At 47.2% G+C, this 25,494-nt stretch overlaps 1 protein-coding gene across 10 annotated transcripts in view, besides 1 other annotated feature; it reads right to left on the bottom strand.

The window, feature by feature from the left end:
- Positions 1–353: 353 nt before the first annotated feature.
- Positions 354–25,494, bottom strand: part of Rnf216 (ring finger protein 216) — a 122,149-nt gene continuing 97,008 nt past the window's right edge. For all 10 annotated transcript variants that reach the window (XM_030254042.1, XM_006504646.4, XM_006504644.4 and 7 more), the window contains 3 exons: positions 25,085–25,307; positions 2,963–3,032; positions 354–2,426 (listed from right to left, as the gene is read on the bottom strand). In XM_030254042.1, coding sequence (XP_030109902.1) covers positions 2,110–2,426; positions 2,963–3,032; positions 25,085–25,307 — 610 coding nt within the window. In that variant the 3' untranslated portion in view covers positions 354–2,109. The remainder of the gene's footprint in view (positions 2,427–2,962; positions 3,033–25,084; positions 25,308–25,494) is intronic.
- Positions 9,293–11,583: an enhancer, noted in NCBI's record as "VISTA enhancer mm1619". NCBI's record gives its function as "enhancer in: limb[5/6] | nose[6/6] | ear[5/6]" and the evidence as "EXISTENCE:transgenic organism evidence [ECO:0001131][PMID:17130149]".

The raw sequence follows: 25,494 nt of genomic DNA on the forward strand, positions 1-25,494 counted from the left end.
GCTGTTTTCTTGGCCCTGTTAGCTGGATGAGGCTAGCCCAGGATTAGAGGTCTATTCTCTAATGTCATACTGGGAACATTTGGGGGGGGGGGAGGGTCCTCCAAGGACTGCCTGTGCTTTCTTCAAGGTTCTCTGCTAAAGACACTTCTTTATTGTGTCCTACTTGGGACTCAGCAGCCAAGGCACCAAGTTTCTCCTCTGGCAGATGAAAGGGGTCTTTTCTTTCTGGCCTACGTCGGGGCCATTAGGAGTCCTGTGTCCTTCCCTGGAGAAGTGAGTGGTGCATGGTGTGTGCTTGCACCCAAGAGTTCCTGGGGACCTGTGATTTAATTGGGGACAAACAGAGCCAAGAGAAGCGTTCACAAACATTTATTTACACAAAAGTCAAGTTACATATGATACAGTCTTTTTACACAGTAGTTTAAACAGACTTGGTTCCTCTATTTTTACTACCAAAAGGTAAAGAAAAACTTTTAACCATCTACTTCATTTTTTTTTCTTTTTTTCTTTTGTACAAAGTGAAATCATGCACTTTTCTCTTAACTTTGAAATCTTTTGCTAAGTGCAAATACTAGATTCTCTCCAGTTTTAAGGCAAATACACTGGGAGTGGCTAGGCAGTTTCTCACACCAGGAAGCAGTCCGGGTCCTAGATGTTAAGGTGGTAGCTGCCTTGGGGATCCCTGCTGGCACAGAGGTGTTGGGAGGGTCACTCCTGGATGGAGACAGGCAGGAGCAGCCTCCCTGCACCCACAGACTGACACGACCCTGGCCTCACCCCAGAAACTGCCAGTTGTTTGCATCTGGTCTCCTGGTGGAAGGATGTGAGACGGGTACTGAGTCAACCTAGAACTGGGTGCCCAGTCCAGCGGCTCACGAGGCCGTGGAGGGGCAGTGCTTGGAGTACCCACCCAGCCACCCACCCATGCGTGGGGCTTCTGGACAAGTGCAGAGAACACGGATACTCTAACAGTTAAGGTACTTGGAGGATCCTGTCATGCAGCATGTGGCCCATCTTTCCAAGGCACTGTCATTCAGACTAACATCACAGTTCAGGTGACCATGGCAGGGCTCCTGAGCCACTGTGTGCCCCACCCACACTCCAGTGATAATGGGCAGCTCAGGGAGCCTTCCCTTTCCCAGGGACTTTCCCCCTTCTAAGTCTGTACACTCTGAACAGGGGACACCCCCACAGCAAGGGGAGGACAAGGACAGCCAGTACAACTGAGAAACCTGCTGCCGGTCCTGCTCAGCAAACGCTGGAGGACAAAAGCCTGGTCTGGACAGGAGGGGACACAGGCACTGGGAACATGGCAAAGGCTCTGTGCAGGCCTGGACTCTCATCACACAGGAGCTGGGAGCTCTCCTGTGTGCACCCACTGCTAACTAGTGAGGGACGGGGAGCAGGCAGCAGGGTTGCTGTGATGACTGTAGCAGCTCCATGAGGTCATCTGCACTGCCAGGGAACCCCCAACACCTTAGGAGAAAGAAGCTGCTCACCCCAGAACAGGGCCCACCTGGGAATAAATGACAGCTTCCTAAAGGGCCCTTTTGTTTGATGGCAAGTGTCAGGACTTCTGGCTCTCAGCAGTTGCCAGCCCTGGGGAAATACTTTCAACCTGACTTTCCACGGATAGGGACACGCATGAGTAGACCACAAAAAAAACTTCAGCTCAAACTACATGAATAGGAGCAACCTCTTTAGATAACAACAGAACAAAACTCGCGCCACAGATTCTCGGAGGCTCTTGGACCTAAGTGGGCCTTGGGCAACAAGGAGAGAGCCCTGGCTTAGGGATGGTAGGCCATTTCCCCCTGGGCTTTCATTGGGCTGCTGGGGAGGAAGTATGGCAAACGATTAGAGGCCTTGCTTCATGGTCAGGGCCACTGGATTGGCTGCTAAGATGGCAGACTAGGGAGCTGCCCTATAATTGGCCCAGTGACAATCAGCACCCAGAGGGCATCAGACCTGAAGGAGCATGGACCTTGCAAAGGTAAGAGCAGGAGGACACGCGTCCACTTTCGAGAGGGAATGGAGGCCTTCACCCCTACTCAGAAGATGAGACTGGGCCCTCCTGCAGACTCGGCACGGCTGACAGGGCTTTGGGTGTCAGAAGCGATGCCGTGGTTGGGGGCCAAAGTGCATGGGCAGGTTGTGCTCCAGGGGCACGTGCATGTGGCCAAAGTCATAGTTGACACGCACGTTGGGCAGAGGGGGGACATAGGGAGCGGGCACAGGACCCATGTTGATGGGGAAGTTGTTGAACACGGGCCGCACAGGTGGCAGGGGGAAGGGTGGGTGAACAAAGGCATAGGGCGGCATCTGAGGATGCAGGTTCTGTGGGACAGGCCGCGGCAGGGCTTCCACACGCTGCACCTTCTCAGCTGGCTTCTCCAGTGGGGGCCCGATGCGTTTGAAGGTGTTCTCTGAAAGGAAGATGGGATTCAGTGAGGTGAACAGAGCAAACCAACGCCAGCAGATGCTTGCCTGACTAGGGCTCTGCATGCCACTTCTGACCCTCACTATGTGCTCCTGTGGGCCCAAAAGTGGTGTCTTAGAGTAGGCTGGCTAATGTTAAATTCCAAACAAAAGACACCACTGCCCATCAGAGCAAGATGCCAAAGGGCAAATCTATCCTTTCCCAATGGTCACTCCCACAGCCTACAGCGGCATGTTCATTTAGCGTGACACAGTTCGTGTGAAATGCCCCTGCAGAGCCCCTGGGGCTTGCTGTCATCCCTTAGTGGTAAGGCACTCCTAAGCCTCCACAGTGGTAAGGCAGCCTCCTAAGTCAAGTGAGGCTTCTGTTTGCCTCCAGAGCTCAAACATGCACTTGGGAGTGTCTCATCGTCAGGGGTGCCCAAACACAACCCAGGGCTTTCAAAGCCTTCCCATGGTTTGAGCAGTGACCAGAGGGGCAGGGACTCCCCACGCCTCATCTGTGTCCAGGAAGAATACTTGCCTCCATTCTTTCTCTTCTGTTCCTCCTCGGCCTCCTTTTGGATTTCCTCAATCAGCTTTTCATCATCTTCCTAGAACAAAAGCAACATCAAGGGGCAAGTAAGCCCGCAGCTCCGTGCAGTGGGCTATGGGCTGAAGGTAATGTATCATTACAGCCCATTTCCATCTCCTGCACTCTCTTCCCTCACCAGCTGCCTGGCCTTCCAATGAGGAGGGCTCTGTGCTGGAAAGGTCTGTGTTCGGGCTTTCAGAGCTGCACAAAAGTGGAGGGCAGACGACAGCTGAGCTAAAAGCCTGAGGCATTTCTGATCTCCAAACTGCAGCTTGGCACAGCAGGCTTTTGGACCCACCTCTCTGAATACAGGTAGGCCCTAAGGACTGGAAGCTGTCTGTGGCTCCAAGTGGTGTCCCTGCAGCAAAGGTGTGGCCTTGGTAGGACAGAAAGAGAGGTATTTTGCATATCCATCACCCATGTTTGCTTCATCTCACTCCGAGTAGCCTGCAAAGTGGTTCTCCAGTTCACAGTGAGACAAAAAGACTCTTTATGGTTAGGGCTGGGTGTGGCGGTGCATGTCTTCTTTAATCTCTGCCCTTGGGAGGCAGAGGCATGAGGATCTCTGTGAGGTTTGTGAAGGCTACATAGTGAGACCCTATCTTAAGAAACCAAAAGAGGGGCTGGAGAGATGGTTCAGCAGTTAAGAGCACTGACTGTGCTTCCAGAGGTCCTGAGTTCAATTCCCAGTGACACATGGTGGCTTACAACCATCTGTAATGGGATCTGATGCCTTCTTCTGGTATATCTGAGGACAGCTACAGTGTGATGGAACCCCACCAAGATGGGGGTGGTGGTCCATCAGAAGCAGGCTATGGCCCTACAGCAGACCTTGACACATCAGCTGAACTGACTGAAAGTATGGCTCTGATTGCAGCCAGCTCTTGGGAAGTAGAGGTGGGAGTCCTGGGAGTCCTGGGCTTGCCTGGCTACCTAGTCAGATACTAACCAGGCCCAGTGTGTGTGGGGGTGCTTGCCTGCAAACACAATACTTGAGAGGTAGAGGAAAGATCAGTTTAAAGTCATCCTTGGTTATTTAGCAAGTTCAAGGCCATCTTGGGCTACATGAGACCTTGTCTCAAAAATGTCCAATATTGTCCAATATGGGGATGAGGGCAAGTTTCAGTCACCAAACACTTGATTCTCTAGACTAAGTCACCCACCCTACAATGTTGGGTTTCTCTCATTTTTCAAGAGAGGGTCCTACTCTGTAGTTCATGCTGGTTTGGTACTTGTGGCTCTCCTGCCTCAGCCACCTAAGTGCAAGTGTCACTAGTGTCCTAATGCTCAACCCGAGACCCAGGAATGGTCTGAGATGAACAAGAGGCTACAGAGCAGCTGTGAATGACAAAGACCTGGACCTGGAGCGATTGTTGGAGAAGTCTGTGCATCTGCTTTGCAGGTGACTCAGATCACAGCCACACAGTAATCAGTGATCTTACCACATGGCTATCATGTCCCCTGGTCAGGAATTTCATTAGACAGATGTGTACCACATGCTGCTATGACACACTACTGCTAAGCCCACCTCTGAACTTTAGACCCACAAGATAGAAAGCTACCCAGATGGAGTGTGTCACTATGCAGCACTCCCTTGCTGTGATAAAGGACTTTAGAGGAGGGCTGTTAGAGATGGTTCTGGGCTTCAGCTGCCAAGTGACAGATTCGGTCGAAATGATCCAAATTAAGCTTTCTGTGACACAGGGAACTCTAGCTGCTTATCTCAGTGTGCCACTAGTCACACCTGGCCAGGCGTTCAGACAAAGGAAGGAACAAAAGTTCAGTTCTCATCAAGCATTTTAGAAATTGTGAAATAATGCCCACGTCCACTGTCTGGGAGGAGTACTGTGGACCCATAGACATCTGCTAGGTGATGCATAAAATTCTCTTTATGACCCAGCACTTGGGAGGCCAGCCTGGTCTACAGAATGAGTTCCAGGACAGCCAGGGCTATACAGAGAAACCCTGTCTCAAAAACCAAAAAAAACCCACAAAAAAACAACTCAACCCCCCTCCCATAAAACCCCCAAACAAACAAACAAACAAACAACCCAACTCTATATGTGGTTGCTGAAGTTCTGGGTGGCTTTTAATCTGAGCACTAGGGAGGCAGAGGCAGGTGCAGTGAGTTCCTGGGACAATCAGGACCACACAGAGAAACCATACTCAAAAGTCACACTTAGGAGGCTGGTGCAGGGATTAGACAGGCAAGGCAAGAGCTCACTGTAGGAAATGGTGGGACATAGACTTTAGAGACATAAAAAAAAAGGGTACAGACTGGGACATGCCTTTAATACATATCCCAGTGGGTGTTTAAAGCTTCTATCTATCTATCTATCTATCTATCTATCTATCTATCTATCTATCTATCTATCTATCTATTTTTTCGAGACAGGGTTTCTCTGTATAGCCCTGGCTGTCCTGGAACTCACTTTGGAGACCAGGCTGGCCTCGAACTCAGAAATCTGCCTGCCTCTGCCTCCCGAGTGCTGGGATTAAAGGCATGCGCCACCACACCTGGCTAACTTTCATTTATTTTTGAGACAGGGTTTCTCTATGTTGCTCTGGTTATCCTGGAACTTGCTCTGTAGTTTTTTATGCTGGTTTCTGCCTCCTGATAGGACTAAAGGTGTGACCTACCATGCCAAGCTTTAACAGATTATTCTTATTTTATATGTCTGAGTGTTTTACCTGCATACATTTCTGTTATCATATTTCATATCACATCATATCATATCAATCATATCATATCATATCATATCATATCATATCATATCATATCATGTCTGTTGCCTAAAGAGGTCAGAAGGGGCATTAGGTCCCCCTGGAACCAGAGTTACAGGTGGCTGTGAGCTGCCACGTGGTTTCTGGGAATCAAACCCAGGTCCTCTGGAAGAGCAGCCAGTGCTCTTAATGTTAATGAACACTGAGTTATCTCTCTAGCTCTCAGTGGCTTTTTTTTCCTTGAGACAAGTTGTAGCCCAGGCTGGCCTTACCCTCATCTCAACCTCCTGAGTGTTGGGATTATAACTGAGCTACCATTCAAGCCTCTGTGTGGCTTCTTCAGTTTAAGCAAGAGGTTTCCCCACTGACCATTTAGTAATGTGAATGGTAGTACTGAATCACCATCCTTCATCCCTGTACGCCTAAGTGTGGTGCCGCCTGTACTTCCTAGGGCGACAGCTAAGGCCTCTAATGGTACATACAGTACTTAGAAATCACACACTCCAGGTCTGGGTGTGATCTAGTATAGCGATAAGCCCAGCACTTTGGACGTGGAGGTAGGATAATCAGAGTTCAGAGTCATCTTCAGCTACACAGTAAATCCAAGACTAACCTTGGTTATACAACACCCTAGCTTTAAACAATCCCCTGCCTCCCCATTCATTCTCATTTCTTTAGAGCGGAGACTGAGGTCCCAGAGTGAGTGAGCTGCTCATGCCTGGTTGGGTAAGGTGGACTAGGAAGAACATCAAGTTAAGGAATGCCGAATGTCCCAGTGTCCTCCAGGTCTACAATGCTTAAGGGCAGGGTTACTTGCCTTCTCCCCTTAGCCTGTGAACCAGTTCGTGTACACCGTGCATTGTCCTGAAAGGTATAGGAAAGGTGAGGACAGAAGCAGTCTGGTCCCTTACAGGACCAACACATCTCAATCCTGAGCACAGGTTATAGCTGGCTTTTCACCCTGGACTTCTGCTATGGAATTTCAGAGCAGGGAAGACTGGTTGCCCACCTTGGCTCCCCAGAGTCCTATTTTAATTAGGAAGAGTAATATAGCTGGCCTTCCAGATCCATGAATTTAAAGCATTTGGGAGAGAACCCAGCATCTGTTCAGAACAAGGCAGAGCCTGAACACAGCACCTCTGACTTTGTCTAGACAGAACCTTGTGTCTATGGAGGATGGCTGGAACAGATACAAGGTCTAGGCTGCTTATGAAGACACCTGCATGCTGCTGTCTGCCTCAGGTCCACCTCAGGCTTCCTGTGGCCAGGCCACAGTAATGGACTAATACTGTGGGGTGCCTTTCTTCCTCTTCCTTCTGCATAGCCCTAGCCAGGGAGCGAGCCGTTCTCGACCCAAGCCCAGCTTGCTGATCACGAGTCCTTCCCGAGCACGGGAAGCAGTCACCCAGCCTTTCCTCTCACTCCTTCTTTTGCTTTGATCACTCCCTGAGGGGCCAAGGTCCTTAAGGCCACTCGCCCTCAATCAGTCTGGGAGTCTGCAGATGACCTTGGCGTCTATGCCAGTCCCTGCTACCAAAATGATGGGGCTCATGTATGATTTATGAGGAATCATGAGTAAATTGCTGGTCAGGCAGCTGAGATCTCAGCTATGAGCAAGGCATGGGGCACAGACCTGCGATCCCCACCCAGATGGGGAAAGTCTGTGAGTTCCAGGGGCAAAAACAAACAAACAAACAACTCCGAGCAAAGGGCTGCATCAGATGGCTTTTGCTGTGTTAACAACTTTAAAAGGATTTCTTTTTAAACAGAAAAAGCCTCCGTTCAGCCAGTCTGTGTATTCTGGTCACTTCCCACTTCTCTGGGTGGAGGGTCCCTACCCAGCAATCTCCCTTCAGCTTAAGTTCCTCAGGCTAAGGCAGGCTGGGCAGACAGACAATTTTACCTAATATCCACTTTATCACAACTGAAGAAAAATCTGTACTGTTCAAAAGGAGGGAGGGCTGGGGTTTAGGGTTTATTTGTGCCCTTTGATCTGTAAACAGAAGGATCTCTGGAGGCCCTAGGGGACAGTCTAGGCCACCTGAGTGAGGGACGATGGAAAAGGGCTTGCTATGGCACTGCTGGAAATAGGAACAATAGGCGGAAAGAGGATGACAGGCTGGGAATGAGCAGGATCACAGGTCAGTCCTCAAGTTCTTTAGGCTGAGTCACTTACAGGAAGCTGGAGTCTGGCCATAGCCACAGGGTTCAGTAGTGGATATGGCTACAAGAGCTACAATTTTGGGGCTCCAGCTCCAGGTTGGGGTCTAGCCCTAATCCCATGCCAAGCCTGTTTTTTCAGAAAATTGTTGTGCCAAAGAAGTGAAGGGCTCTGTGATGGCTAATTCTGGTTGTCAACTTGCTTCACCTGGGAAGAGGGACTTTCACTTGAAGAATCACCTCCATCAGCCCTGTCACAGGCAAATACGCTTTACAAGTGAGGGGTCTACTTCATTCAGACTCCGCCTTGCTCTGAAAAGATGCTGTTTTTCCTGCTCACAAATTTCCTTCCTCTTGGTTGGCTGAGTTACCGGACACAGTATACACTGGGGCACAAGCTTCTCTTACTCAGTTTGGCTCACAGCACCCATGGTGGGAGGAGAGAGAGGCTCATAAGCACCTGTAACCCAGACTCACAGACTCTTGATGCCTGCGGCCCTGAACACATGAGTGTACACACACACACACACACACACACACAGAAAAATAAAAGGGATGGCTCAGTGGTTTGAAAGCACTAGCTGCCCTTACAGATGCTGTTCTCAGCATCCACATGGCAGCTCACAACCATCTGTAACTCTGGTTCCAGGAGATTCACTGAGTGTAGTGGACAGCAAGCACATGTGTACCCACCCAGTCAAACACACAAAATAAAGATAAATTAACAAAACAAAACAAAACAAAAAGGCCAGGCAATGGCAGTACACACCTTTAATCTTAGCACTCTGGAGGCAGAGGCAAGGAGGATCTCTGAGCTTGAGGCCAGCCTGCTCTACATAGCTGGTTTCAGGTTCTATAGTGAGATCCTATCTCAAGTAACCTTTAAAATAGTATCACATATAAAGCCGGGTATATGCCTTTAATCCTAGCACTTGGGAGGCGATGGATTTCCAAGTTCAAGGCCAGCCTGGTCTACAGAGTGAGTTCCAGGACAGCCAGGGCTACACAGAGAAACCCTGTCTCGAAAAACCAAAAAAAAAAAAAAAAAAGCATATTCTATATATTTGTTGAGTGCAGTAGTACATGGTTTAACCCTACACTGGGAGGCAGAGGCAGGTGAATCTCTAAGATTTTGAGGTCAGCATGATATACATAGTGAGTTCAAGGCCAGTTCAAAGTCACACAGTGAGTCCTTGTATTAAAATAAATTAAGTAAATAAATAAATAATCAAAGGAAAAAAAAAAAAGAAAGCATTAAAGCATATATGCCCACAGGTTAACCTGATGGAGGCAGTTCCATAGTTGCGGGTCCCTCCCTCTCCCCAGGTGTGCTAAATTGACAATCACCATCAGTCATCAGAGTCCCTTCAAAAGAACAGGCTGGGGAGTGAGTGAGAACTAGATCCACGCCTGGGTCTGTAGCCCCAAGCGAAAGGTCCCCTAGTCTAGGTCTGGTTTATAGTAACAAACACAACTGCTGAGGTGGAGAGTCTAGCTCAATGGCAGAATGTTGTACGGAATGATCAAGGTCCTGGGTGTAATCTCCAGCACAGAAAATACAAATAAAACCCAACAAACCAGCAAACAAAGAAACAAAAACACTTACCAGACATAATTAACTCCTAAGAACATTCTGGTATATTTCTAATGTTTCCCCCCTCTTTTTCTGGCTTGACTTTGAAAATTCTAGACTTCACACTGGAAGGCCACTTTCCGCCATGGCTTCTATTCTCACACAGGGACTAGCAGGGTCAGTCAGAGGGCACTCAGACTTACAGACCCCAGTGCTCCACCGGTCCTCAGGCTATCTTGAAACCCACCCCCAACCTGTCTGCCGTGGTCACAGGCCACAGTGGGGAGGAGTCTGGCAATGCTCTCTCTGGCTCCTGGGCTATAGAAGCATGCTATAGGCCTGAAGAAGTTTGTCTGTGTTCTTTTCTGAAGAGAAAAGATAGGGAGGTCGGGGGAGACTGGCCAGTGTTAAGGAGAGGGTGAGGACATACCAGGCTGTCATGGAAGTGAATTATGAAGTGCCTCTTTGACACCTACAGCTATCTTAAGAAACAAGCCTTCAGCTCACCTGAATTCGATGACAATGGGGAAGGAAGTGCGGGAAGCACCCCAGGGTTGGCAGGGCAAAGGTGAAAGTGAAATGTGGCCCCTCACATCCAGCAGGCCCCGTACTTGCAGTAGAGAGAAGCAGGGCGGGGAGGTTTTAGTTCCCATCCTTGAGGTCTCTGAGCTCAGCAGGACACAGAAGGCACCAGGAGAGGCTACAGGGCTGGCCGGTGGTGGGTGGGGAGTTGCGGCCAGAGTTTGAGGGAGAAAGCAGGGCCTAGCAGTTCTAGAATTTCACAGGAAGTGAGGAAGAAGTCACCAGAGTAGTTTTCATTAAGAGCGGAAATGCAGAGACATCTGCTTGTCCCTGAACCACAAGCACCACAGCTGTCCATGCAGCGGGGTCTGCACAAAGAAACTGCAGGTAGTGGAGCGGAGGCAGAGGCTGTGCCTGCAGGTCAGACACAGCTTGTGGGTTAAAATACATGCCTGAGTACCTGGCACAAGACCTTCCCTCCCAAGACCCTATGAGCCCAAACCCCAGTCTGATTTCTCATTACCTGCTTGCCTGCTGGCCAGGCTCCTGTGACTTGGCTTGACTTTCCTTCCCCCTAGAAAGATGACAGGCAAGCAAGCCTGCTGCTGCCCGACCCAGCCCCTTCCCCCATGATTCTGCTCTTGTGTGGCCACAGCTGTTGTTAATAAACTTGCAAGGATTTCGTGAAAGCTTCCAAAGAGCTAGAGATTTAGTTTCAAATTATTCCCAGCTCAGTTGCGGGACTGCATGAGAACAGCAGCCCCTAACCCCCACCCCAGCTGTCTCCCGACAACAGGAAATTGGGATGTGTGGGGGGAGCAGCATGGAGGGGAAAACCCAGCTAGGGAGGCACATGCTGTGCAGAGGGAAACAGAAATGTTCTGGGAGGAGCAAAGATTACACAGGCTCCAGACCAGCCTCTAGTTTCAGCAGCCATCTTCTTAAGTCAGGAAGCCAAGCATCCCAATGCCTCTGACCAGGGCACCTCCTCCACAAGGACCTCTAGTGTCCAGCGGTCCATCAAGGAGGCAGAGCTGCAGGCCTCTCCTGCCGTCAGCAGTCTGCTCAGCTGAGAAGGTGTTCAGTGAGCCCCCCACCCCACGGGAAGGTCTACTTGGCTCACAGGACTGAGACCCATGGGCACATCTTGGCCATCTAGTTGTGGAAAGCCTTATGAACAGAAGAGCTGGGCGTTACCAAGTCCAGGATCCTGGACAGTTTTCCTAATTTCCTAATCTGCAAAAATGTGTCCCCCCCCCCCCCCCCCCCGTCATGTCCTCAGCCGAAGTCCCATTTAACATTCCAAAAGCACTGTACTGTGAGGGAAGTTTCATCAGTGTACCCATTCTACCCATGCTCCTCTTTGTATTGTTCTACAGAAACAATGGGGCTGAAGATAGTGAGCAGAAATAAAAGTCAGAGCTGATGACTACAAGTTCTTGTTGTTGTCTTTTTTTTTTTTTTTTTTTTGAGACAGGGTCTTCTAGAACTTGCTATATAGACTAGGCTGGCCCAGAACTCAGGAAAAAAAAAATCACCTGCCTCTGCATTCCCAGTGCCACAATACACAGCCCGAAGGTTTTGAGACGGACATGAAGGCTGACTGCTATTTCAGTAAGCGGTTTCAATACTGCAGAGGACACACAACAGCAGGGTGAGGCCCTGAGGAGAGAGGAAAATCTCTTCTCTGACATTTTACAGGAAGGGGGAACTCTGCTGTTTTGTTTTGTTTTGTTTTTTTTCCAGACAGTCTCTCTGTGTAGCCTTGGCTGTCCTGGAATTTGTCTTTGGACTAGGGAGGCAGCAACAGGTGAATTTCTGTGAGTTTGAGGTAGACCTGGTCTACACAGCAAGTTCCACGATGACTCTGTCTCAAAACAAAACTAAAACAAACAGGCATGGCCCTGGTTAACCGTGACTACTGTTCTAAGGGGGTGCAAGGGAATGTCACTTTTCTTTTTTCTGAGGCAAGGACTTTATATAGCCCAGGCTGCCCTTGAGCTCACTACGGAGCCAACGATGACCCTGATCATCTCATCTTTTAGTCTCCATTTGAATCCTGCAGCTGATGGTAGATGCATGTACCACCACGCTCGCTCAGTTCTGAAGAGAACAGCGAGGGTTTCACATCTGCTAGGTAAGTTCTCTACCAATTACCATTCTAAGCCTTTTTATTTTTGTAGAAAATAAAATTTAAAAGTTAGGGGAAAATGATGAGGCGCTAGAGATGGCCTTGAGGTTTAGAGTGCTTAGTTTCTGTAGAAGACTGAGGTTCAGTTCCTAGTACACTCGTGACGTTCTTGTAACCCTCCTGTAAGTCCAGTACAGACCAGCTGACCAGGGCAGTGGTGCCGGCTGGTGAGGTGAAGCATTAGTTTATCCAGGTGTAAGCATGGGAGAGCTCCTCGCTAGCTTCTCCTTTTTCTTTTCAATCCCCTTGAGTCTACTCCCACAGCCTTCACTATTCCTGCAGGCACCCCCCACCCCGCCCCTTTCTGAAGGACTACTAGGACCAGAGTTTCCAGGATGCTGCAGGCCCTGAGGGGAGAAGGCAGACCTGAATGAGCCCAAGAGACCTGGGGTGCTGCTGTTTGTGAAGCTGGGCACTGCACGCACGCACGCACGCACGCACGCACCACAGCACTAAGCCAGGAGCTGGCAGGAAAGCTAGTGCTTTCTCAGAATAGCCTCCAAACACAAATTCATTCTCAAAGAAGCCTGGTGTGATGGCTCACACCTGCCATCCCAGCACTTGGGGAATGAGGCAGGAGGACTGTCAAACGAGACCCTGTTTCAAAAGACAAAACCCCAAACTAAAAGCAAAGAAGAGTTCAGGATGTAGCTTAGAGGTAAAGTGCTAGCTTGGCAGGCCTCAGGCCTTGGATTCTATCTCCAGCACTAGAAAACACCATCACCAAAGAACAAACTCCTAACCCCAGACCCAAGAAAAAACCTGACTTTGTGATTTTTCTAAGACAGTGGTCTCACTATGTCGCTTAGGTCAGCCTCCAACTCATGGTGATCCTTCTCTGTCTCCCCAGTGCTGAGATCACACGCCTGACTCTTAAAATCGATTTTCATTACAAATATAATAACAATTATTATTATTATTATTATTTTTGTTTTTTTCGAGACAGGGTTTCTCTATATAGCTCTGGCTGTCCTGGAACTCACTCTGTAGACCAGGCTGGCCTCGAACTCAGAAATCCACCTGCGTCTGCCTCCCGAGTGCTGGGATTAAAGGTGTGCACCACCACGCCCGGCTATAACAATTACTTTTACAAAAAACTTCCCTTTTTCCTTTCCCTTTCCTTTCCTTTCTCCTTTGCTTTTTCCTTTCCCTTTTCCCTTTCCCTTTCTCCCTTTCCTTTTTCCTTTTTCCTTTTTTCCCTTTCCCTTTCCTTTCCTTTTCTTCTTTGAGAAATGGTCTTATTCCTGGCCAGCCTCAACTCAGAGAGATTTGCCCGCCTCTGCCTTCTGAGAGATGGGATTATACATATGTGTTACCATGCCACGTCTTAATTATTAATTTTTATTTATTTTCTTTGGCTTTTTCGAGGGGTGGAGTGGGTGGTACTCTGAACTAAACCCAGGGACTTCCACATGCTAGGCAACCACGGAGCTACACCCCAAGCTCACATTGGTATTTAAAGTGCATGTCATCAACCTCACCATTCCTGTAGAATGCAGCCTGCCAAGTGATGATGCTCATGTGAACACAGCTCTAGTCAGATACTGCTTCCTGGTCTTGGCTGCCTCATTCTCAGCCATGTGCAGACAAGCAGAATCAACTCCGCGCTTCAGTTCTGCCCCTGAATTGCCCACTGCAGAGCAATACTTGCTCATCCCCGTCCTGGGCAGCCCTGGGGTTTGAATGCACAGCCTCGGAGGACAACATGCTATACAAGCACTGTACACTGAGCTGCCCCTTGGCCTGTGTAGCATGTCTGTTTTCCCTTCTTCCTAAAGAAGGCAGTTTGCTTCATGACTTGTTTCTGGCATACTCGCTGCAAGGTATTTGTGGTAGCAAACAGAGAAAGAGCTATTATTCACCATCTAAGCCCTTAGCACAGAGTCCATTCAGGCTCCCAGACCACCTCTAGTCATTAAGGGCTCAAACTTCTCTTCACCCCAAGCTGTGTAGAAACAATTCCCTGCTGACAATTTGTGGGAAGCCGCCCCCACATTCGCCGTCACAAGATGGCGCTGACATCCTGTGTTCTAAGTTGGTAAACAAATAATCTGCGCATGAGCCAAGGGTATTTACGACTACTTGTACTCTGTTTTTCCCGTGAACGTCAGCTCGGCCATGGGCTGCAGCCAATCAGGGAGTGATGCGCCCTAGGCAATGGTTGTTCTCTTTAAAATAGAAGGGGTTTCGTTTTTCTCGCTCTCTTGCTTCCCTCTCTTGCTTCTTACACTCTGGCCCGATAAAGATATAAGCAATAAAGCTTTGCCGTAGAAGATTCTGGTTGTTGTGTTCTTCCTGGCCGGTCGTGAGAACGCGTCGAATAACAATTGGTGCCGAATTCCGGGACGAGAAAATCCGGGACGAGAAAAAACTCCGGACTGGCGCAGGAGGGATACCTCATTCCAGAACCAGAACTGCGAATCAAGGTTATAAGGTTCCCGTAACACAGACTGTTGAGAAGGATTCAACTGCCGAATTCAGAACTCATCAGCTGGGGAACGACGGTGATAAAGGTTCCCGTAAAGCAGACTGTTAAGAAGGATTCAACTGTATGAATTCAGAACTTTTCAGCTGGGGAACGAGGTAAGTCTGATCTTGAACTTTCTAACGAAATTCAGGACAGTCTATCAGAAGTAAAGTGGAAAATGGCTTTACGAGGTATGCTTGGCCTTAAACTTTCTCTAGTGTTAGAAGCCCTTTTGTTCCTTTTCACATGTTATCAAGTGATTAAGGCAGGGCTAAAAATTCTAGATGAAATTCAGGACAATCTATCAGAAGTAAAGCGGGGAGAGAGAGTAGGAGCAAAGAGAAAATATGGTTCACAAAATAAGTATACAGGCCTTTCCAAGGGTCTTGAACCTGAGGAAAAGTTTAGGTCAGGTAAGAATACCTGGGGAGAGATTAGAAGGAAGGAGAAGGAAAAAGAAAAGAAAAAAGATCAATCAGCGGAGGCTTCTAAGAGAAGGAGCCTATACTCATCACTAGATGAGCTCAAGGAGCCAGTTTTTAGTAGTTCTGAATCAAATGAAAAGGCTATTAGGGCCTGGAAGGCGCTCTCCCGAGCAGGTGAAGCCACTGGACAATAATGACAGAGGCAGGCTCTTGCAGCCTACAAGGTCTTATTGTCTACCCTGGAGTTGTAGATCAGAATTGTAAAGGGGAACTTCAGGTTCTCTGTTCTTGTCCTCAAGTTGTCTTTTCTATATCACAAAGGGACAGAATAGCTCAACTAATAATAATTTTGCCAAGCCTACATGGCTGTTTTTTCTTCTTCTGGTATTCCTTGAGCTGCCAGAGGGATTGGTTCTACTGAAAGTGATTCTGATTACTTAATAATGCCTTTAGATTGTTGTCAAATTTTATCTACTCACGTAGGGGTAAACCCTCGTGGCGTCAGGCCATTACAGGTCTGACAGATGGATGTCACGCATATTTCCTCCTTTGAGAGAAATCAATATTTACATGTTTAGATAAGAAGAGATCACCTCCATACCTTAAATGATTTTCAAAAGCTGTTGGGAGATATTAATTGGCTCAGACCTTTTTTAAAGATTCCTTCCGCTGAATTAAGGCCTTTGTTTAGTATTTTAGAAGGAGATCCTCATATCTCCTCCCCTAGGACTCTTACTCTAGCTGCTAACCAGGCCTTACAAAAAGTGGAAAAAGCCTTACAGAATGCACAATTACAACGTATTGAGGATTCGCAGCCTTTCAGTTTGTGTGTCTTTAAGACAGCACAATTGCCAACTGCAGTTTTGTGGCAAAATGGGCCATTGTTGTGGATCCATCCAAACGTATCCCCAGCTAAAATAATAGATTGGTATCCTGATGCAATTGCACAGCTTGCCCTTAAAGGCCTAAAAGCAGCAATCACCCACTTTGGGCAAAGTCCATATCTTTTAATTGTACCTTATACCGCTGCACAGGTTCAAACCTTGGCAGCCGCATCTAATGATTGGGCAGTTTTAGTTACCTCCTTTTCAGGAAAAATAGATAACCATTATCCAAAGCATCCAATCTTACAGTTTGCCCAAAATCAATCTGTTGTGTTTCCACAAATAACAGTAAGAAACCCACTTAAAAATGGGATTGTGGTATATACTGATGGATCAAAAACTGGCATAGGTGCCTATGTGGCTAATGGTAAAGTGGTATCCAAACAATATAATGAAAATTCACCTCAAGTGGTAGAATGTTTAGTGGTCTTAGAAGTTTTAAAAACCTTTTTAGAACCCCTTAATATTGTGTCAGATTCCTGTTATGTGGTAAATGCAGTAAATCTTTTAGAAGTGGCTGGAGTGATTAAGCCTTCCAGTAGAGTTGCCAATATTTTTCAGCAGATACAATTAGTTTTGTTATCTAGAAGATCTCCTGTTTATATTACTCATGTTAGAGCCCATTCAGGCCTACCTGGCCCCATGGCTCTGGGAAATGATTTGGCAGATAAGGCCACTAAAGTGGTGGCTGCTGCCCTATCATCCCCGGTAGAGGCTGCAAGAAATTTTCATAACAATTTTCATGTGACGGCTGAAACATTACGCAGTCGTTTCTCCTTGACAAGAAAAGAAGCCCGTGACATTGTTACTCAATGTCAAAGCTGCTGTGAGTTCTTGCCAGTTCCTCATGTGGGAATTAACCCACGCGGTATTCGACCTCTACAGGTCTGGCAAATGGATGTTACACATGTTTCTTCCTTTGGAAAACTTCAATATCTCCATGTGTCCATTGACACATGTTCTGGCATCATGTTTGCTTCTCCGTTAACTGGAGAAAAAGCCTCACATGTGATTCAACATTGTCTTGAGGCATGGAGTGCTTGGGGGAAACCCAGACTCCTTAAGACTGATAATGGACCAGCTTATACGTCCCAAAAATTTCAGCAGTTCTGCCGTCAGATGGACGTAACCCACCTGACTGGACTTCCATACAACCCTCAAGGACAGGGTATTGTTGAGCGTGCGCATCGCACCCTCAAAGCCTATCTTATAAAACAGAAGAGGGGAACTTTTGAGGAGACTGTACCCCGAGCACCAAGAGTGTCGGTGTCTTTGGCACTCTTTACACTCAATTTTTTAAATATTGATGCTCATGGCCATACTGCGGCTGAACGTCATTGTTCAGAGCCAGATAGGCCCAATGAGATGGTTAAATGGAAAAATGTCCTTGATAATAAATGGTATGGCCCGGATCCTATCTTGATAAGATCCAGGGGAGCTATCTGTGTTTTCCCACAGAATGAAGACAACCCATTTTGGGTACCAGAAAGACTCACCCGAAAAATCCAGACTGACCAAGGGAATACTAATGTCCCTCGTCTTGGTGATGTCCAGGGCGTCAATAATAAAGAGAGAGCAGCGTTGGGGGATAATGTCGACATTTCCACTCCCAATGACGGTGATGTATAATGCTCAAGTATTCTCCTGCTTTTTTACCACTAACTGGGAACTGGGTTTGGCCTTAATTCAGACAGCCTTGGTTCTGTCTGGACAGGTCCAGATGACTGACACCATTAACACTTTGTCAGCCTCAGTGACTACAGTCATAGATAAACAGGCCTCAGCTAATGTCAAGATACAGAGAGGTCTCATGCTGGTTAATCAACTCATAGATCTTGTCCAGATACAACTAGATGTATTATGACAAATAACTCAGCAGGGATGTGAACAAAAGTTTCCGGGATTGTGTGTTATTTCCATTCAGTATGTTAAATTTACTAGGGCAGCTAATTTGTCAAAAAGTCTTTTTCAGTATATGTTACAGATCCTTCGAGAATTGAGACTTCAGGTCAACTCCACGCGCTTGGACCTGTCGCTGACCAAAGGATTACCCAATTGGATCTCCTCAGCATTTTCTTTCTTTAAAAAATTGGGTGGGATTAATATTATTTGGAGATACACGTTGCTGTGGATTAGTGTTGCTTCTTTGATTGGTCTGTAAGCTTAAGGCCCAAACTAAGAGAGACAAGGTGGTTATTGCCCAGGCGCTTGCAGGACTAGAACATGGAGCTTCCCCTGATATATCTATGCTTAAGCAATAGGTCGCTGGCCACTCAGCTCTTATATCTCACGAGGCTAGTCTCATTGCACGAGATAGAGTGAGTGTGCTTCAGCAGCCCGAGAGAGTTGCAAGGCTAAGCACTGCAGTAGAAGGGCTCTGCGGCACATATGAGCCTATTCTAGGGAGACATGTCATCTTTCATGAAGGTTCAGTGTCCTAGTTCCCTTCCCCCAGGCAAAACGACACGGGAGCAGGTCAGGGTTGCTCTGGGTAAAAGCCTGTAAGCCTAAGAGCTAATCCTGTACATGGCTCCTTTACCTACACACTGGGGATTTGACCTCTATCTCCACTCTCATTAATATGGGTGGCCTATTTGCTCTTATTAAAAGAAAAAGGGGGAACTGTGGGAAGCCGCCCCCACATTCGCCGTCACAAGATGGCGCTGACATCCTGTGTTCTAAGTTGGTAAACAAATAATCTGCGCATGAGCCAAGGGTATTTACGACTACTTGTACTCTGTTTTTCCCGTGAACGTCAGCTCGGCCATGGGCTGCAGCCAATCAGGGAGTGATGCGCCCTAGGCAATGGTTGTTCTCTTTAAAATAGAAGGGGTTTCGTTTTTCTCGCTCTCTTGCTTCCCTCTCTTGCTTCTTACACTCTGGCCCGATAAAGATATAAGCAATAAAGCTTTGCCGTAGAAGATTCTGGTTGTTGTGTTCTTCCTGGCCGGTCGTGAGAACGCGTCGAATAACAACAATTCGAGCTTCTTCCTGGCCTGCTGGTTAATGAAGCAGAGGTCGGGAGCAGGACAGTGCAAGCTTTGTCTCTGGCAAGTCTGAATGGCTTTGTGTTCTCAGAGGACTCAGCAGATGCTGGGTTGGATTTCAATCCGTCTCCTGGTGAGAATCAAGGAAACCAGGCTGATGCCTGGTTTGATGGGAATGGGACAAGTGGAACAAAATCTCCACCATGGTCCCGAGGAAATCAGAGGGACTGCTATTTGCCTGACCTTCTTTTCAGGCTACAAAGTCTTCCTCAGGCTACAAGATGGCACTTCAACAAAAAAACCAAGGACAGGTACCTGCTATGGCAGGCAGACAGGATTTCATGTAGGGGAAGAGGAGGCATGGGGGAGAGAGCAAGCTCAGCCCAGGCTGCTAAACTCCCGACCTCATGTGGCAATGCCCACTGTGCTGTTTCTAGGGATAAGTGGGGGTCTCGAAAGGGCCTAGCTTAGGAAAAAGACTCCATTTCCTCCTGAACCCGTAGAGATGCAAGCTAGACAGACAATGACAGGAGCTGGCAGAATGATTAGGCCATATCAAAGGACCTAAAGTATCTGAGACATACCTCCTCTCTCCTTTCCCTTGTAGGCTGCCTCCCCATAACTAGCAATTTAGGAAAATTACACTTTCTACACACAAACCCTCTACTCTGTTCCATAGACCCCCTTGGAGACACCTCCCTGCTAGAGGGCTCATTGGGTGCTGAGCTGCATGACCAGCTAATTCCTTCAACTTAGCACTGGCACAATGGGCCATAGGAACCTGCTCCTGACAAAGCACTGCTGATTGATGCAGGGACGCCTGGCACCCAGAGCATCACAGCTTTCCCACTGTGGTGGCTCTGAGCAAGCTTTTTTCTTTTATGTATGATGAGCACAGTATAGCTGTCCTCAGACACACCAGAAGAGGGTGTCAGATCCCATTACAGATGGTTATGAGCCACCATGTGGTTGCTGGGAATTGAACTCAGGACTTGTGGAAGAGCAGTCAGTACTTTTAACTGCTGAGCCATCTCTCCAGCCTGAGAATTTTTTAACATAGATTCAAGCCAGCCTTTAAGACACCCTATCCATGACCACAGAGTGGCCAATAGTGACCTGACTGCTTCCTGTGGTATGTATGCTGTACATTTCCACACCAGAGATAGAAAAAGGCCTTTGCTTTGGGTGACAGGATGCTGGTTGAGAGTTTTCAAGATACTTTAGTAAATGCCAGTTTTTAAAACCAGGAAGACTCTACACTAAGGCACAGATTTTCAGCTCTGGGAGCTGGGAGCTGCGGCAATTCTAAGCAGCCTGAGGTAACCAGCAGCAGTAAGTGCCAGTTGAAAGCAGCCCCTGTTAACTAACGGGCCACACCCTTACCACGCCATGCTGGCAATCCTCAGTCCTGGCCTTGTGGCAATGGTCTGTGGTCCCGGCTATCCATAACTCTTCTTCTACACATCATCCTTTCACATTATTTTCCATATTTGGAGAAAACTGACATACATACTGCATCTTGGGGGTCTTATTCTAATCTGAGCATATATAAAATATGGCATACATCTTGTTTCGGAGCATTTAAAAACTGTGGTTCTAAATGCACCATCTTTGAACAAGTAGCACACAGCAGCTCTGTAGCCCTCCAGCACTGATGAGCTGCTTATCATCTGAAATCCAAACGTCTGCTCGGCCGGCCGGGAACATGCTTAAGCAAGATGATTGCAAGTTAAGCTCTAGGCCACACAGGTAGCACAGCGAGAAACCATCTCAACAACAACCTCCTCTGTACAAAGCTGTCCCCACGAAGGTTATGTGAATTCAGTGTGCACAGCTGGCAGCTTTGCACAAGTTTTTCTGCTTCCTGTAACTCTGCTTTCTTACCTATCTCTCCCCATGGAAGTAAACAGAGTTAACTCACTAGCAAAACATTTGTCTCCCAGAGCAAGGGGAGATTAGCTGAGAGTAGCTAAAGTCATAACCAACCTTTGTTATTTGTATTTTATTATTGTTATTACTGCTATTTTTCACTGTGTGCATGACACGCGTGGAAGTCAGAGGCCAGCTTGATGGAGCTGTTTTTCTTCTTCTACCACACGGCTCCTGGATCAAACTCAGGTTATCAGGCTCAGCAGCAGGGTTCCTTTACCCACCAAGCCATCTCACTAGACCATTTCACACTATTTTTAGGCTTGCTGTTACTTAGAGCTTAAAATACTTACATATATGTGTGGCTTGCATATATGTCTGTGTACTACACTAGCTCCTGGTGCCTAGGGAGTCCAAAGGAGGAAGGCAGATAGATTCCCTGGAACTGGAGTTACAGATGGTTGTGACCTTCTGCAAGAGCATCAAATGCTCTTAATTGCTGAGCCATTTCTCCAGCTCCAATGTTGATAATTCTTTTAAAAAAACTTTTAGCATTTATGGCATATGGCTGTTTTGACTACATGTATGTATGGGCATCACATGTGGCCTCTCTGGGACTGAGTTATAGATGGCTGTAAGTCATCGTGCGGGTGCTGGGTCCTCCAGAAGAGAAGCCAGTGCTCTTAGATACTGAGCTATCTCTCTAATTCCCCTTTTCTCCCTTCTCTGAGACAGGGCTTCTTTGAGTTACAGTCCTGGAACTCACTGTGTGGATCAGGATGGCTTAAAACTCACAGAGATCTGCCTGCCTCTTCTTCCCAAGTGCTGGAATTAAAGGCATGAGCTACCAACTGTCCGGCTAATAATTTTTTAATATTACAACATTTATTGATTGACTAAGTCATTTTACTCTAGAGAAGAACATGTTGGTGAATTGCCTAAGCTGTAAGAATTTCCCTATTTTAGTTTGTGATTATTATCTGTGTGTGTATGTGTGGTGTGCAGGTCAGTTTTCCCCCCTCCACCTTTTGGTAGGTTCTAGGGACTGAATTTTGTGCAGCACAATCTTTCCCCATTAACTATCTCATTGGCTCTCTTTCAGTTTTTCATTTCTCTTGTATATAGTCTTCTGCCAAAGATAATTTACATTTCCTTTAAAAAAAAATCTATTCACTTATTTGTATGTGTGTGCCCCAGGGCATGTGTGAAGGTTAGTGGATAACCTGGGGAGTTGGTTCTGTCTGTTATTTTTCTTATTCTGCTTCTAAGCAGGATATTTAAAGTTACCCATTGGTTTCCCAGAGGTGCTTCTTACAGTCTGGACAGGCATTCCGTACGAGCTGTAAACCTCCCACCCTAATAGTAGACAACGTGATCTGTCACACTATGCAGTGCTCCAGTGGCACTCAGACTTGCCACAGTTCAGAACCTCGGAGCCACTCCGGCCCTGTCTCTGGGCCCCCAAAGGCTAAATCTGGTGGTCCTGTACCTCTTCTATGCCCCTGTAGCTTTCGCTACACTACTGGGTCACTCTGACTAGTCTGAAACTACTAAAATCACGAAGCACTGTTTCATACTATATTAGGGCATTTCTGCTCAACAGATTGGTTTTGCCTCCATTTCCTAGTTTAAAACGAAGCAATGGAGCCTGCAGACATGCCTCCGTGGTTAAGAGTGCCTTTTACTCTGGTACATGATTGGGATTCAGCCCCTCGTACTGACATGGTGGCTCACAAGGATGTGGCACTCCAGTTGCAGGGGATCTAACACGTTCTTCTGGCCTTGGCAGACAGACACCAAGCACAGAAGTGTACATACATCTATGCAGGAAACCATAAAATAAAGATAATAATAAAAAGAGAGAATGAGCCGAGCGTGGTGGCACATGTCTTTAATCCCAGCACTCGGGAGGCAGAGGCAGGCGGATTTCTGAGTTCGAGGCCAGCCTGGTCTACAGAGTGAGTTCCAGGACAGCAAGAATTACAAAGAGAAACCCTGTCTCAAAAACCAAAAGAGAGAATGAAGAAATGGCTCACATCTATAATCCTAGCTCTTGAGAAGCTGATGAATAACTGTGTCATCACTTCAGTAATACAACATGCTTTGCTTTGTTGTTTTGAGATAGGCTCTTATATAGCCCAGACTCTTACCTCAGCCTCCTAAGTGCTAGGATTATAACTGCTGTAGCTGCTACCTGGTTTTTTCTTTCTTTTTTCTTTTTTTTGGTTTTTCGAGACAGGGTTTCTCTGTGTAGCCCTGGCTGTCCTGGAACTCACTCTGTAGACCAGGCTGACCTCGAACTCAGAAATCCGCCTGCCTCTGTCTCCCGAGTGCTGGGATTAAAGGCTTGCGCCACCACGCCTGGCATCTTTCTTTTTTCTTTATAGACAGGATCATTTTATTTTAAAAAAGATTTCCTTACTTTATGTGTTTGCTTGTTTTGTCTACATGTATGTTTGTGTACCATAGGTGTGGCGTGTCCTCCAAGGCCACAGATGGTATAGAAACCTCTAGAGCTGGAGTTCCAGGAGGTAGTGAGCCAACACTGGGTGCTGGGCATGGACCACAAGTCCTCTGAAGAGTAACCAGTGATCCTACCTGCAGTGCCACCTCTCCAGTCTCCCTGTGATACAGAGTTGGTCTCATACAGCCTAAGAGGTCCTGGAACCTGTGTGTAATTGAAGATGGCCTTCAACTTCTGATTTCCTTTGACTTCTTCTTTGATGGGAGTATAGATGCTGACCAACACTAGTAAATCTCTCCTTCCCAGCCCCCAACCCCTCTCCCCTGGACCAGGTTTCTCTGTATAGCACCCTTGGCTGACCTAGAACTTGCTTTGTATACCAGGCTGGCCTTGAAGTCATACACATCTGCCTGCATTGCCTCCCTGAGTACTGGGATTTGCATGCCTGGCATTATTAAAAGTTTTAAAAATGATTTTGTGTATGATTGTTTTGCCTGCATTTGTATCTGTAAACTGTGTGTGTTCCTGATGCCCACAAAAGTCAGAAGGATGCATGGGATCCCCTGACTGGAGCCAGGGACGGCTATAAGCAACCATGTGGGTGCTGGAAACTGAACAGGCACTCTGCAAGAGCAGCACACGCTCACTGCTGAGCCATCTCTCTAGCACCCTATTGTTGTTGTTGCTGTTATTTTATTAGACAGGGTTTCTCTGTATAGTTGGTTTTCTCAAGTTCCTGGCTGTCCTGAAACTTGCTTTGTAGACCAGGCTGGTTTTGAACTTAAGAGAGCCACCTACCTGCCTCTGCTTCCTAAGAATTGAGATTAAAGGTGTGTGCTAAACTGGGCGTGGTGGTGCACGCCTTTAATCCCAGTACTCGGGAGGCAGAGGCAGGCAGATTTCTGAGTTCGAGGACAGCCTGGTCTATAGAGTGAGTTCCAGGACAGCCAGGGCTACACAGAGAAACCCTGTCTCGAAAAACCAAAAAGGTGTGTGCTACTTCTGCCACCCGGCTTTTTAGTATTCTTTTGTGGTTTGGGAGATTTAATGCAGGGTCTCTTGCATGCTAGGCATGTGCTCTAATAATGGTATTTTTCAAAGTTTAAATCAAGAGTGAAGGTTTTGAGTCCCTTCAGTCTGTTAACATCTAACTGCATCAGTATGGTGAATTACATTAAGAAGGCTGCTAATATTAAACTACCCTTGCCTTTCTACAATATACTGTATCCTAGAATTACAACATGTTTATTTGGCTTTTCTTTCCTTGAAAAGATTGTTGGGATAGGGTCCCCCTACCTAGCCCAGGTTGGCCTTAAACTTGTAACCCTCCTGTCTCATCCTCTGAGTGCTGAGATTAGAGGCATGCAGTCGTGTTTGTCTGTAGGCTCCCCAGAACTCTGTAGCACTCTGTGCAGTGAAAGCTGTTGGGTTTTGGTGGCAGCAGTGTGTTGTCTATAACTCTCCCTTGTCCTGTATAACACTCCAGATGGCAGAGAAAATGTTTATCCCCTAAGTGACTGAAGTGATTTGTCCACAAGACTTTTTTCTTTTTTTGAGATGGGGTCACCCTCTCTTGCTTAGTGATTCTCCTACCCCAGCCTCCTGATAATGGCTACAAGGCATGTCCACCACACTCAGTGTATTTCAAGGTGAGTGTTTTCTGATATTCTCCGTTTTCCCTGTGGCTATTGGTTTGTATGTTTCTATGAGTCTGAACCTGTCACGTAAATACAAAGTACTTTTCATTACAGGAATGTATTGCTCTTTTCTCATATATGGAAATGGACTGACACGCATCTACTCACAGTGGGGTCGGTCCACAGGGAGCACCTGGAACATTCTTGGCAAGGGGCTCCTGGAGAGCGAGGATGCTGGCAGAAATGGTCATAGCCATTGATAGAAACTCGACAGAGGTAGCACATCTGGGCACCACAGCGGCAAGACATGCGGTTGCAGCCTTCAGACTTGATGAGGCCAGTTCCACACTTGTGACATTTTCTAATCCGAGCAGCAGTCATTTTTTCTTCACTGAGAAGAAAAGAAAAAAGCAATTGGAGTTGGCAGGGAAGGTGGGGCCAATAAATGATCATGGCCACTAAGGTTTACTATTTCCCGTATGTAAGGACGGCCTGAGCCTTTCCGAGACATTCAGACAGTGGAAAGGGCCCATGTTTTGGAGTCTGAGAACTCGGCTCCAAGTTTATCAACTGTACTA

Source organism: Mus musculus, chromosome 5, assembly GCF_000001635.26.
Source record: "Mus musculus strain C57BL/6J chromosome 5, GRCm38.p6 C57BL/6J".
Classification (NCBI taxonomy): domain Eukaryota; kingdom Metazoa; phylum Chordata; class Mammalia; order Rodentia; family Muridae; genus Mus; species Mus musculus.